Source organism: Castanea sativa, chromosome 5 (assembly GCF_040712315.1).
Source record: "Castanea sativa cultivar Marrone di Chiusa Pesio chromosome 5, ASM4071231v1".
Lineage (NCBI taxonomy): Eukaryota > Viridiplantae > Streptophyta > Magnoliopsida > Fagales > Fagaceae > Castanea > Castanea sativa.
This window is the reverse complement of record NC_134017.1, coordinates 18,983,023-18,997,968: the sequence shown is the minus strand read 5'-3', so window position 1 is coordinate 18,997,968 and position 14,946 is coordinate 18,983,023. Positions and strand designations below refer to the sequence as shown.

General features: G+C 31.8%; 1 protein-coding gene across 2 annotated transcripts; it reads left to right on the top strand.

The window, feature by feature from the left end:
• The first annotated feature begins 10,139 nt into the window (after positions 1-10,139).
• LOC142636178 (sulfite exporter TauE/SafE family protein 3-like) lies at positions 10,140-14,604 on the top strand. Of its 2 annotated transcripts, none has more exons than XM_075810296.1 (13): positions 10,140-10,344; positions 10,731-11,005; positions 11,324-11,483; positions 11,879-12,079; positions 12,163-12,227; positions 12,316-12,343; positions 12,436-12,527; positions 12,595-12,681; positions 12,788-12,838; positions 13,042-13,263; positions 13,671-13,764; positions 13,881-14,021; positions 14,149-14,604. In XM_075810296.1, exons 2-13 carry the CDS (start codon positions 10,793-10,795, stop codon positions 14,232-14,234), a joined length of 1,440 nt encoding a protein of 479 aa, XP_075666411.1. In that variant the 5' UTR covers positions 10,140-10,344; positions 10,731-10,792; the 3' UTR covers positions 14,235-14,604. The 2 variants fall into 2 exon arrangements, with proteins under 2 accessions (XP_075666411.1, XP_075666412.1); XM_075810297.1 differs by lacking the exon at positions 10,140-10,344 and adding an exon at positions 10,419-10,548.
• The last annotated feature ends 342 nt before the right edge of the window (positions 14,605-14,946 follow it).

Below are 14,946 nucleotides of genomic sequence, written 5' to 3'. Positions count from 1 at the left end.
CCTAACCCTGACTCACTCTTTCATTTTTGTACCCTTCTTTAGTGGACCTGTCATGATGGAAGAATATTCTACATGTATGTGGGTCCCTTCACCCTGTGGGGCCTGGGTGGCTTTTTGGGTTTAGCCTACTATTCCAACGTGTCTAATCTTGTGTCAAGGAATGAGACCCACAACTTTGCTGTTGAAATGATTTTTTAGTAACTAAGTCCTAACGCTAAATCTTGTACTCAATTGGCAGACTCTTCTAAGACATTACTTTCCTTCCTCTGGGAGAGTAGGGTTTGTTTGAATGTCGTCGCCAAGAATGCATTGGCCCCTATGTATTTCAGCTCGGTGCCCATTACGTTTGGGCCGAACCTCAAGCTAACAGTTCTCAACTTAGGCTCAATATGGGCCGAACTTTCGCTCTCCTACAATATACAATATTAATTCTATTAAAAAAAAATATATTGAATGGTGTTACATCGCAAAGAATTACAACTCATGATGATCAAATATTTTAATTTAATAAAAAGATAATGATAGTTACAACTCATGAATCTGTCCATGCAAAGGTTGTGCTGATATATATATATATATATATATATATAATTAATTAATTATTTCCTTTGTCTAACTTTCTCTCTTCCTACTTTCCTTCCAACTAAACACAATAATACAAACATATTTTATATTTTTTTTTTTTTTGATAAAAAACATATTTTACATTTTGGATTGGAAGAAAAGCTACCTATAGGTTATAGCATAGAGCAAAGACTTTCATTCATGAAATATGTCCCAAATAAGAAATAAATTCTCTTTTGGGCCATTTGGCATAATTAAATGGGATAATAAATTCACATTTAGAATTTAGGCAAAAATAGATAAATAAATAACTAAGAAAGCGATTGGTTTTAACCAAAAAAAAACTTTATTAGGGGGAAAAATGTCAACAATTAGTATCAAGAGCAATCAGTGGTTGTTCTGTTGGTTTCTCAAAAAAAAAAAAATGGTTATTCTGTTGAAATACGAGTGCACATAGAGAAAAGTTATTATAGAATTTTTTTTTTTAGATGGTTTGTTAAGAATATGAAGTAACAACTCAACAAAAGTGCTAGTCATATTTGTGTTTATACTTTAAAAGAAGTCACTAAGTTATAATTGGAGTTTATTATAATCACTTATAAACTCAAAATTCACCTAATAAACATTTGATGTAAAACTTAGCACATGCCAGCATAAAATACTCTCAAACAATTTTCAATCTAATCTAATTCACAAAATTTGGTTTATCACATGTACGCATATGATGTTCTAGAAAACATTTTCTTTATATTTTACTAAACATGACAATACGAGGGAGAAGGGGGAATTCAAAATACGTTTTCGTGAAAAAGAGAGCATAAATTATGAGTATTATATTTTAGTGGGGTTATTGTATTAATTTGATATTTGATAGTTCTGCAAAGTGCAAATCTTGGATGCCTATAAAGGCCAATTTTTTTTTTTTTAATAATCACAATATGGAATAGAATAACCATCCCAATCTCATTTTATTCCTTTAATGAAACGTTCAAGAATACTATAATTTCTTTGGTTTGTACATAAACTTGAACAAAGGAAAAAACAAAAGAGTAACCATAATTGGATAATGATATCAAATATTATAGTAACAATGATGAACTGGCAAAATTGTAAATTTGTAATTTCACATTGTTTTAGCTTTGACTATTTGGTGAGGATTGTTTGGAACTGTTAGTTGTGACTTGTGACTTCCATCCCTAGCTATAACGCTGTGCATGGCTTATCAGAACATGCATGGACAGATCAGATAATCAGAATTACAGCTCAATAGCCCACCGAACATATAATTTATTATTCTATTGATAATGACTTAACTGCTAGCTCAACGACACAATAATCCTTTTTTTTTTTTTTTTTATTTGACGACACAATAATCCTGTGTGTACAGAAGAGCAAATTAAAATTTGCAAGCAGTGTACGACACACAGTACAGTAGGACTGGATCAGGACAGAACCCTAGCCATTTCCATGTCTCTATACTGTAGCGAGTGAGAAATGTGGTGATAAATTTAATAAATTTCTCACCAGACTGTAAGAAACCTTAATTATAATATTTGTCAGCAAGGACGAAACTACCTAAACTGAACACAAACGGACTATAAGGCTTAGGAGTTAGGACCCTGAAATTTTATAATTCTTCTAATATGGCATATATATATATATATATATATATATATATATATATATATATATATATATATATATATATATATATAAATTTATTAGATGAGAAAGTTTTGTCTCAAAGAAATTATGCCTCATCCTCTAAAATTGAAAACCTTTTCTTCTAAGTTACGTCAAAATTAATGTTGGAAATTTATAGATGATAATCATCTCTAAACGATATATCTAAACTCGATAGTTCCCAAATGTGTACTAACACTAGTATATCTTTCGATTATGACACTACTCCTCGAGGACAAAGGGAACATGGCCCCTGAAATTAAAGTTTTATAATTTTGTTCTAATGGTGTATATATATAAGTTAATTAGATATTAAAATATTGATATTTAACATTTGTTTAAAATTGACAACTTTACAAAATACAATCCACTAATTTAAAATAAATTGATGTGATAATTTTAAAAATTCCATAATAGGGTTACTCTAAAAATTTTAGAGAACCTAATTCTAAATGAAAATTTTTAGTAATAAATATTATCAAAATTAAACTTTACAATAAAATTGAAGATTATAATTCGTAAAAGAAATATTTTTTTTTAACTCTCTGATTTTATACGCCAAAAATAGAAGATTATTGCAAAATTAATCAAAATTATTTTTAGAATTTTAAATACTTCAAATTCTATTTTGATAAATTATAGATAGTTTAATTGAATTAATTTTTTAATTTCTATTTTTTAATATTAAATTAATTATAAGAATTAAATTTATTTTATTTTATTTTTTTAAAATTTATTTTCATTTTCAACTGTTTAAACTTTTATTTTTTCTCTGTTTCAACTCTAAAAGTAAAATCATTGATTATCGATGCTGCGTCATTGCCAAAACGTCACATCGTTTTGAGACATCGGACCAAGTACAAAGATGTAGTACAAAGGAGTTAAAAGCTTGATCGATCACCAATACAGCTCATATGGGGGACCTTATATATTTTATGGTTCCTGTTTTTTTTCTCTCTGCTTAATTTATGGTACAATATTATCAGGTAGCTAGCTGCCATTGAAAAGACATTTTATACATTCTTAGATGAGTCACAGTCTTTAAGCCTCATCCATTCATAAGGGATAAGGCCTTCGATCAAGCTATCACACTTGGTGGTTGGGTGGAAATATAAAGGAAATTCGTGAAGATATGGAATTTTTCTTTTCTTTTCTTTTTTTCTGACTCAGCAATGGCGTTAATTTCTTATCTACTCAAGCTGTACTACGTTTGAGTTTGGACAGCGTCCACCCTCACGTTTCGCGCGTGCGTCTTTTTGGCTAGTCTTGTGCATTGTTTATAGGACTCCTAAATACAGAATTTAACAAAAAAAAAAAATTAAAAATTGGATCTCACGATACTATTTATATATTTAAAAATTATTTTGTTACAGTGTTTTCAATTTTTAGTTTTCAGTAATAAGCGGTTTCCAAATAGACTTGTGATATATGTAGATGATTTGTAACTCAGTAGAGTGAACGCCAACAAATGGACTGGGATCGATTTTACAACATGCAAGAATTGCATAATCATATTAATTGAACTCATAATCTTCTAGTTTGTTATTCTTGATGTACTCAAAACATCCTTAATGGTGTACTTTTGCATTGTGAATCCTAGGGATCTTATGTTGCAGCTAGAGCAGTGAAATCAATTTCGTATCATACTGGCTGGTATGGCCAGAATTTATCATACCAGCAGATGAACTAGTACAAAAACACCCATGATTCGTACCGCTTAAAATATCGGTCCTTACCAGACTATACTGGATGTACCACTGAATATCGGACATCTCAGCCAAAAATGGAAATCTGGCGGTAATAAAAACTTGAAGAAAATGGAAAAAGTTAGCAGCAAAAAGCTCACAATACCGTCCTCACTGGTTGTTTTCCCATGTTGTCGGTCATTCCCCTAGCCTTCCTCCTTTTGTTTTATCTAGCCGCTTCTTCTTCTTCTTCTTCACTTCTAATCGAGACTGAAGCTGAACTCTCTTCTTGTGCCTTCTGTTTTAGTTGTGTGTGTTTGTGGCTCTTGTTTAATGGTTTTGTGTGAGTTTTAGTTGTGTGTGTGGCTCTTGTTTAATTATTTTGTGCGAGTTCTGACACACCCACGTGAACTCTAATGGGTTCAAATTTCAAATACACTTTGACTTTTTGGCTGGCTGCCACGCATATTTGGTAAACATTTTATGCTTTTTTTTTAATAATTAATATCATCTTTTTATTATTATTACAATCTAGTATGTCAGCTTACATTATTGGGTAGATATTTGAGCAAAAATTAATCATATTAAAAATAAGCAAGTAATTTAGAGAAATATGCTATTATAAATTTAAGGATGCTTATATAGATTTATAAATAATTCTAAATAAATAATCAAGTATGTCTATATATTCTCATAAAAAAACTATGTCTATATAATAATAATAATAATAATAATAATAATAATAATAATAATAATAATAATAATAATAGCGATAAACCCAAAACGGTACACCGGTATTGACCGATACTCGAAATATATCGTACCGCTAGCCAAACCGGTATAGCATCTGGTACGGTATTGACTTCCTTGAGATGCAAGTAACTTCTAGGGGTCCCAAACCCAATTTCACTTGTCCTATATTGCAAAGAGAACAATATATCTACAGAATTTCTTAGGTCTTGTAGGCCCTCTGTTTAGACCTGTGAACAAGTGTTTTGCATTGTGTTTGCTGGTATATCAGATGCTTGTTTCAATATATCAAAGGTCCAGAGGATTCGGTTAATGCATACCTTAGAACATACATTAATTATTCATTTTAGGAAACTTTTTATAACAAATTGAAAAAAACTGTCAAAAGCATACAGTAGAAAAGCTTGACTTCAAACATGTTTGGACTTTGTAGCTATTTTTTTCAACTTATTATGTAGCAAAATAAGACTATCCATTTGTGTTATTAAAGGACAAATTTTGGTTACAAATTTAGTTGTAGCCTTAGTGATGCGAACCTCAATCGACATGCTTTGAGACCCAACAAAAATATTGAAATATTTACCCAGGAAAGCTAAAATTCAGATTTATGATAGAAACCCTGACCCAACGTTTATAATCGAAACGCGAACCAAAGGTATAAGTTGACCTTGACCCAATGATTATAAAGAATCACGAACCAAAGGTATAAATAAAGTTTGAACGCCACAAGGAAGAATCCTTGATAAGTTCACAGTTCTTGAAGAACCAAAAGAGAGCAAAGCCTCACCTTTTCTGATTTTTATTCAACAATATTATGAAAAACGTTTACAAACTTCAGAGCCTATTTAAGGGCTCAATAAAACTTGACAGACAAAAAAATATATTCTAAAATAACTCCTAATTGATACCTTACCATATCATGAATCAAATTTGACCTAAAAAGCATTAAATGCACCTAAAAACAAGGAAAATACCTAAAAAACGTACTAAATAATAAAACCCTAAATAAAAGTTGATTTGGTCTGAAATTAGCAGATCCAAAATAGGAAAAAATCTGCCTTAACTGATATAGAGCTGGAAAGTCAATCAGCTATTAATTCATGACATAAATCACTCCCAATTAAGCCAGATCAGCCCTAAGTAGCTTGAATTAAATTTATTGCACTTTCATCTTCCTTTGGGCCAAGCTTGGAATGTCCTGCGTTAGAATCAGCTCAAATCTCTTGAATCAGCCCATTAAGTGCTTCTTGGATCTTCTTGGATCTTGCTCTTGTAATAGGCCCAACTGGAACATGCAATGGATCCTTGAATGCTTGTTGATTCTCATCATTCCCCCTCTCTTCAAAAGGATTCGTCCTCGAATCGTCACCTACATCAAAAGGAGAAAGATCAGAAACATTAAATGTAGCACTAATGTTATACTCACCTAGAAGATCCAACTTGTAATAACTTCAAACCATTTTAGAATTATCTTTCTCCAACTCACTATATGGCGATTATAGAGACTATCCATTTATGATTTTAGTTAAATGACTTTTTTTGATGAATCATGTGACTTACTTAAATAATATGCATTATTAATCTTATAAATCGTTATGTAGTTGGTTGAAACTTTGTCCATACAAGAATAACATCCGCAAGTGTGATATTCGATTTTCATAGTTCAGTCAGATTAAATTGGAGAGAGAGAGAGAGAGAGAGAGAGAGAGAGAGAGAGAGAGAGAGAGAGAGAGAGAGAGAGAGAGAGAGGAAACAATGTTGTTTACTAGTACAAAACAAATGGTGTGGAATGAAAAAAGCAAACTCCTAAACAAAGTATTTCCATTAGTACCTTTGGATTGTATTTAGAAACTTGAATTTGATTTGGATTTGGATTTTAAATTAATTAATGGATTTGGATTTTAAATTAATTAATGGATTTGATTTCAAATCCATTGATTTTAAGGGCCTGTTTGGTTTGTATTGAGGTTGTATTCAATTTCTATTTTCATTTTCTGTATTTATTTTCTATACTCAAATATTGTACTCATTTTCTATTTCCATCTATTTTTTATTTGGCATCATTTTCTAATTTGTCTTCCCCTTCATCATTTTTTTTTACAACCACCAACAAGTAGAGAGGGAGAGTGTGTTCTTTGATATGACAAGACAGTGATAATGAGACACACAAATTTGACTTTTTTACGAAAATGTCATTGTATTTATTTTCAAGAAAATGAAAACATGAAAAAGTTTTATTCAGTTTTTGTATTCAAATCTTAACTTCTGGATACTAAAAATGATAACTAAATACAAATACAAAGTCAAAAAAGTGTTTTAGTGGTGGGTCTTACAAAAAACTGAAAATGAATGTAAAATACATCTCTTTTTTGCTCAAACTAAACAGACCCTTAAGGTTTTTAAATCCTTGGTGGATTTAGATTTTAATCTCCCAAATCTAAATTCAAATGCCCAAATCATGTCATCCAAAAGGACCATTGAAGTATATGTAGACAGAGAGAACAACCTTCATACGCAAATCGAGCTTGCCTTTCTTGACAGTGTTCATGACAATGTTGTTGTGGTTGTGGTTGGAGAGAGTGATGAAAAGGTGAAAATAGTGAGACGTTGCCTCGTTCCAACATCGTGGATTGTAAACCAATCGAAGATCTAGTGTGGGGTTGCTCAATTTTTGTCTGCATCATCTTAGAATTAGATAACTAACAGCATCGTTCCTCTTTGTTATGCTTTTTTTTTTTTTTTGGTCCAGCTGAGATGGGTTACATGGAATATGCTTGATAACTAGGTTTTATATGAGTGATGTGGCATTATTTTTTTTTTTTTGCAAGTATGTGGCATTATTTGATACATGAACTTTGAAAGTGTACTAAATTGACACTACTGTATAGAGATTTTTCTCAACAACAAAAAATTGCAAATAGAGATAACGTGGCTATAAAAAAAAATGATAAAAGATTTAAGTGTACTAAATTGACACTTCTGTATAGAGATTTTTCTCAACAACAAAAACTTGCAAATAGAGATAACGTGGCTATAAAAAAGTAATAAAAAATTTAGAAGTTTAAGTCTTTAGGCGGGTATGCAACCAAATTGCCAAATTTATACAATTTTGGGGCTTTTTGTAGTATTGATATTTGATAATGCCAAATTGCCAAGTGTAGGGTATGCAACCAATTTTCATGTTTGCAAATTTGACATAAACTTATGACACATATAATATCTAAACATTTCAGTAAAACCAGAATTCCTTTCAAGAGACTCGTAAATTATTATTATTTAAAAAAAAGTGTAAAATGCAAAACTGACACTTTAGGTTTTTTCAGATTTTATTTCAGTCTTCTAATTTTGTTTTTGTTCATTTCAATCCTCTAACTTTCAAGTTTATTCAATTAAAGCTTTTCTATCAACTTTTGTTATATGTTGTGGTTACTTTTTTAATTTTATAAATTTTTTTTCAAGTTTTTTTAATTAAAAAAATTCAATTAATGATTGAAAAATATTTTATAGATTTTTTTTTTCAAAAAATTTCAACAAAAGTTAACGGAAATGCCTTAATTAAATAAATCTAAAACTTAGAAGACTAAAATAAACAAAAGCAAAGTTAGAGGACTCAAATGAAAATTGAAGAAGGTTAGAGAGTTAATTTTGTATTTTAACCTAAAAAAAAATACTAAAGAATCTTAAATATGGACCGTTATAAGTTTTATAAAAAAAAAATTTATATATGAAAACGATCGAATCTCCATATTTATGGGTAGAAATCGACCATATCTCCGTATTTTTATTTGTATCTATATATCAAATTACGACCCTAGTTTTGTGGAATCTAATGAAAGTTGTTAATATCTTTGTGGGTTGCCTAATAAAAACAAAAACAAATTCGCTATGTTTTTTTATTTGGGAGAAGAACGGAAAGAATGGGAAATATAGGAAGTATAGAAAGCTAGAAAGCAATAAATTTTTTTTTTTTCTTTCATGTATACCTGTGATAAATATATATATATATATATATATATATATATATATATATATATATATATGATTTTCCTTTATTTGATTGGGAGGGAAAAAAAATTATTTTATATTAATTATTATCATATCCTCATTACATAATGGAATACTTTTTTTATAGTATTTAAATTTTATTACAACAATGTATATTTAATAGGGCAATGAAATATGAAGATTTTATTACAACAATGTAGCCCAATGGAGATTATTTTTTGATAGCTAAATAGGGAAGGATAAGATTCTCTCCTATTAAATTCTTTAACTTCTTCCAATGTATATTTAATCGTAAAATATGTGGTATTTTTTATTGAGTGACATGCGTCTCGCATTTGACCAAAAATTGAAGGGAAATGAAAAGGATGCTAATTAAAATATATATTCAAACACAATAAAAAGTAAATATTAAAAAGATAAATAAATGGGTTAATTATTGTTTTAGTCTCCAACATTTGTTCTATGTATCAAAATGGTCTCTAATTTTCAAATATGCCAATTTAGTTCTAACACTTTGATTTTTTTTTTTTTTTGGGGTAGAATAACATTTTGGGATTATTTTTCTATACTTAGCACCTTAACTTGTGGTTATTGAGTGGTTTGAAAAAAAAAAAAAAAAAACTTGTGGTTATTGAGCATTAATTTTGGTTCTTAGGATTTTTGTCCTGATTAGAGAAAATCTCTCTCTCTCTCTCTCTCTCTCTCTCATGTTTTGTTGTTGAGTATTTGGTAAAGCACCTGGTTATGCTTTGTCATCATTGAGTAACTGCCTAACTGTCCTGGTAATTGCTTGTTTAGTAGAGTGGTTAGAACCCACATTTTCAGTTTTTAAACAATATTACACACTTTTTCACATATTTTTTCACTCACGCGTATTTTAAAAAATTACAAATAACATTACTCAAACTCCTCTACCAAATAGGCACCTATTGATTAAAGGTTCATATGTCTGAATTACTTAGCTTGCTTTGATAGTGTGTGTGTTATGCTGTGTTGTCTATCTGAAGATGCTCAGTTGGTGAGAGTTCTCTCTCATGATAGGTGTGCTTATGAATTATGATAGCGTTCGTACTTTGTTTGGATTTAATTTTAATAACTTTACTGTCACGATTTATATTACAAAATTTCTATAAATAAATTTTTATTAAGTCTTTTCTATAAATAAATTTTTATTAAGTCTTGTTTAAGTGGCGCTACTTTTTTATTTATTAATAATCATTCTTCATATTAATAATTTGTAAAATAACATGTGATTTTAATATAATTTTTTACCAAATGACGTGGCAGTTCTGGTAAAGGTCTAGTTGGTATTAAAAAAAAATATTTTAATTCACGATTAGCCATGTTAGTTTTTTATTATTTTATCCAATAAATTTAATTGTAGTAAGTGTCAACGTTGGCTATATAACCTGTAGAGCCCATCTATCAGTAAGAGACATGTCCTATACACATGTCCCATACAAAATTTTTTCAATAATACGAATTCATATCTACCAACAAGTGAAAGTGAGGGAAGAACGACCAGTAGAAAATCAGAGTGAGACAACAATATATTGAGTGAGAGAGAGAGAGAGCTAACATCAGAGAAAGTTAGTTTAAGGTCGTAAAGACTTTTTCAATCCTGACCGCTCAGTTCTAACTTCTAAGTGAACCAGAGGTAACCAAACCCTCTCCCCTCTTGAGTTTGTCGAAGTTCTCAGTCATGCACTCAACTCATGTCATGTGCAGCTTATAGTTTATCATTTTTCAACACAGCCAAATATACTAATACTAGAACTGTTAAGTATTTTCAATACAAATCTGAACTTCAACCGAGTCCAAGCTGACACTTTGATCTTGTTTTGCGCTTCCACCTTTGTTTGTATGTTGTACCTCATTAAAAGCTCAGCCAGAGTTGCTTTTCCTGTATACCTTTTCTTTGGGAGAGTCTTAAACTTTACTACTACACTCAAAAGTGGAGAAAAGCTTTATTTAAGAACTGGGTTTTGTTCAAATTTGAATTTTTATTAATCCTTCCATATGTTTTGGCTTTTGTGGGTTTAGGAAAAAGTGAAAAAGAAAGCTAGATATTCTGAAGGGGAGGGAGCTGGGAATATAAATTTGTGATGGCTGGATCAGAATGGTGGAGATCAAGATTGATTGAAATGGTTTTGATTGGTTTTCTGCTTATAGCTCCTGTTTTGGTTTCTGCAAAAGGAAGTGTAGAGCTAGAAGATTCAAGTAACAATGTAAAAGAAGAGGTTGAAACTGGTTATGTTATGAAAGTATTGAATTTCTTATGGCAACAGGGTCGATTGGGTTACACACATGTTTGGCCGGTAAGTCCAACTTCTTTGATGTCTTAACAATTACTTGTGTTTCTTGATTAATTGTCCTAGTTGAGTTGATTTGTTTTTCATTATCCTCTCAATCTCAGGCTACCAAAATAAAAATATATTGAATTCTAAGTTGAATCTGTTCTTCTCGTATGTTTTCTCACTATAAAAGAATAATGACTAATGTGTTTGAATGTATCTGTGGTAAAATACTCAATTACTCCTCTTCTAGAATACCTTTTTTCTTTTTTGGCTTTTGTATTGTAATTAATATGTTGAAAATTGTGGGAAAATTCTTAAGTTGAGAGTTTGGGTTCACAGGAAATGGAATTTGGCTGGAAAATTGTGGTTGGGACCATAATAGGATTCTTTGGAGCAGCCTTTGGTAGCGTGGGAGGAGTTGGCGGTGGTGGCATTTTTGTTCCTATGCTCACCCTGATTATTGGGTTTGATGAGAAATCATCAACAGCAATATCTAAATGTAAGTACTGACATCATAGGTGTTTCTCCTCTCTCTGCGATATTGGTGTCACTGGAAATCTATTAAGAAACCTTGCATCAGAATTCATTAAAATTTTCTGATTGGAAGCTTAGAGTCACATTAGCTTTTAAGATTTCTAGTTTCTATTGCTTGAATGTCAATACAGTGAGGCTTATTTAATCCCTTTTGACTAATTGTCATCATAAGCCTTCTGATGAAGTAAAGCAGCGTATGCTATTTGATTTTGTTTATCCCAGCTTGTTTATGAATAATACTAATTCTTTGAATTTTGAAATGGTGCAGTGATGGACTATTAGATCCTTAATTTTCAGTATTCTATACTCTTATTGATCATACCTGAGGGAATTTTTATGTGCTTTCATTTGTTTGGTCAGGTATGATCATGGGTGCAGCTGCTTCAAGTGTTTTCTATAATTTAAAGCAAAGGCATCCCACACTTGATCTGCCTGTCATTGACTATGACCTTGCACTTCTGTTTCAACCGATGTTGGTGCTAGGGATCAGTATTGGAGTTGTTTTTAATGTGGTTTTTGCTGACTGGATGATCACAGTCTTGTTAATCATCATTTTCCTATGTAATGATTGTTTGAACTTTGAATTGCAGTCTCCATATGTTCTTCTTAAATGACTGCCCTGATCTAGTTGTGATTACATGCAGTTACGTCAACTAAGGCATTCCTTAAGGGTGTTGAAACATGGAAAAAGGAAACCATAGTAAAAGAGGTGGGGTCAAAAATTTGCTCGTATTCTATGTTGATTTGAAGTTTTTTTATACTTCACTCTGTTTCTTACTTTTTTCTCGCTTTTTCAGGAAGCTGCTCGACGCTTGGAAAAAAGTGGTGAGTTGGTCTCTCATTTTCTCTTTGGTGTAAGAGGTCTATCTTTGGTATCTTAAATAATTCTTGCCTGCTCTAACATGTTTTTCAATTAGCTAATGGTATTGAAGAGGTCGAATACACTCCTCTACCTGGAGGCCCGAGCAATAACGCTCCTTCAGAGACCAAGGAATCTGAAAAGTCAGGGGTAAGTCTAAATAGTTAAATCTTCCTTGAATCATGGTTTCCATGACTGACTCCTTTAACCTTCTCAGGTGTCTATGCTTGACAATATTTACTGGAAGGAAGTTGGAATTCTTTTTGCTGTCTGGGTCATAATCCTTGGATTGCAGATTGCTAAGGTTTTCATCAGCTATGTGTAAATTTATATAAGCCTATAATTGGAGTTTTCCTTTGCTTTATGAATCAATGAGCTAGACTGATGGGGTTTTCATGATTTGGATTCAGAATTACACATCTACTTGTTCAGCGGGATATTGGGTACTAAACTTATTACAGGTACCTTCCACGGCTTCAATAAAATTGAACAAATGTCTTCATTGTTTTTATTTATTTTTTAACTATTTTTAGTTTTAGGAATGAATTCTCGGCCTCATGTTGGGGGTTGGAACCAAGCACTGACAGATGAGCTATGAGCTTGATCCTAATTGAAATCTTTTCCCGGAGCATCTCATTGATTATTTCTTTTCTTTGTCATTCAGATTCCGGTAACATTTGGAGTGAGTGCATATGAAGCTGTTAACCTATACAAAGGGAAGAGAGTGATTGCATCAAAGGGAGAAGACAGCACGAATTGGAAAGTCCACCAGCTAGTTCTTTATTGTTCTTTTGGCATATTAGCTGGTGTAGTCGGAGGGTTGCTTGGTCTTGGAGGAGGATTCATTTTGGGTCCACTCTTTCTGGAGTTGGGAATCCCGCCTCAGGTGCATTTGATGTTCCTTCAACTTTCAGTAACATTTATGTTAGGCAGTAAGTTTGTATTTTGATGTACACCTAGTTTAATACCACTGGAAACAGATAATGAGGTAAAGGAAGCAGCCAAGAGCCTTGTAGCTATCTTTTATTAGGAAAACCAAAGTTCAAAATCCCCCTCCCCAATTGTTGTCTATCTAATTATCAAAATATAGGGGAAAAAAGGAGGTTAGGAAGCAGACCATCTTCTTTCTCAAGAAACTCAAAAAGAGTTTATTGAGTTGTTGGATGTTAAAACATTTAATCCTTACAAAATTTCCATGTTTACATTAACCCCTTAGAATGGACATCCAGTTATTTTGTGAACAATGGTAAATTTTCTTGCTAAAATTTGACCTCCTCACTATGATTCATGCAGGTATCAAGTGCCACAGCCACCTTTGCCATGACATTTTCCTCATCCATGTCTGTCGTAGAATATTACCTTCTAAAACGTTTTCCAGTTCCTTATGGTAAGTAGAGTTGAGTACTACCACACAAATAATGACACAAAAAATCAAAGGACATCATTTTTATTTTCCAAAAATCAACTCAGGTAATCATTTTTTTTTTCTAATTTTTATTGCAGCTCTCTACTTTGTTCTTGTTGCAACCATTGCTGCCCTTGTAGGACAACATTTGGTAAGAAAGGTGATCGCTATATTAGGGAGAGCATCTTTGATCATCTTTATTCTGGCTGCCACAATTTTTATCAGTGCTATATCACTAGGTACGTGTCATTTTGGATATAGGCATATACTTATTGCAATTTTCTTAATATATTGAATAGTATTTATCTAATTATGATTTTTATTTCTTCACCATGAATATTGAATACTTTGCTTCTTTCTAAACAGGTGGGGTGGGAATAGTAAACATGATTGAAAACATTCAGCAGAAGGAGTATATGGGATTTGAAAATCTCTGCACATACGAAGCATAATGTAGAAAGTTTTTCCTTTTGACTTTCACATTCTAAAATTTTTAGGGGATGCATTTCTACCCTTTAGCTTCAAAGTAGTTCTTATACTCGGGAATCAAATTTTGGGTTCCTGATGAGTAATAAATGGGGCTTGATGCTGAACATTTCATAGTTAAGATCCATTGTTGTGCTTTGTATTTTACAATTTTTTTCAGGATAGTTGGATAGATGGTTCTCACGTTTTGCACCCAATGATCTGGTTAAAAAATTAGTCCAAGGGCTGAGACAGGAGCTTTTATGAAATTTTTAGCCCCAGCACCTGAGGACCAACCATCCTTTCTGTAAGAAGTTGAACTTGAACTATAATGCTTGCATGGTTCTGAGAATCTAATTCCTTTTGAGTAGATAGCAAGAGTGCCATGATCATCTAAATGATAACTCCTTCATAATGTAGGGGATGAGTTGTGTAACGTATAATAGGGAAATGATGCTGATATCTTTGGAATCCTTGGGTTACAAATATGACTTTATTCATAAGTGCTATGAAGGTTAGGCTGAGGACGTGCCTATTGTGTTAAAGAACAACACATCTTGTTTCATTGTAGCTTTGTGAAGGTTATGAATTCTCACTCCAGAGAGCCTCATTAACCGGCGTTCTAGCAGAAAATGCAACCTAAAAGCCGCCTACGCATACCAAACTCTGATTAGAACCAAAGAAAATGTGATAACTCTG

Bases quoted from the DNA above. Each gene is read 5' to 3' on its own strand.
- LOC142636178 (XM_075810296.1), top strand. From the start codon at position 10,793: ATGGCTGGATCAGAATGGTGGAGATCAAGATTGATTGAAATGGTTTTG. The intron at 12,080-12,162 runs GTAATGATTGTT...GATTACATGCAG, and splicing joins GTTAATCATCATTTTCCTAT to TTACGTCAACTAAGGCATTC. The intron at 12,228-12,315 runs GTGGGGTCAAAA...TCGCTTTTTCAG, and splicing joins AGGAAACCATAGTAAAAGAG to GAAGCTGCTCGACGCTTGGA.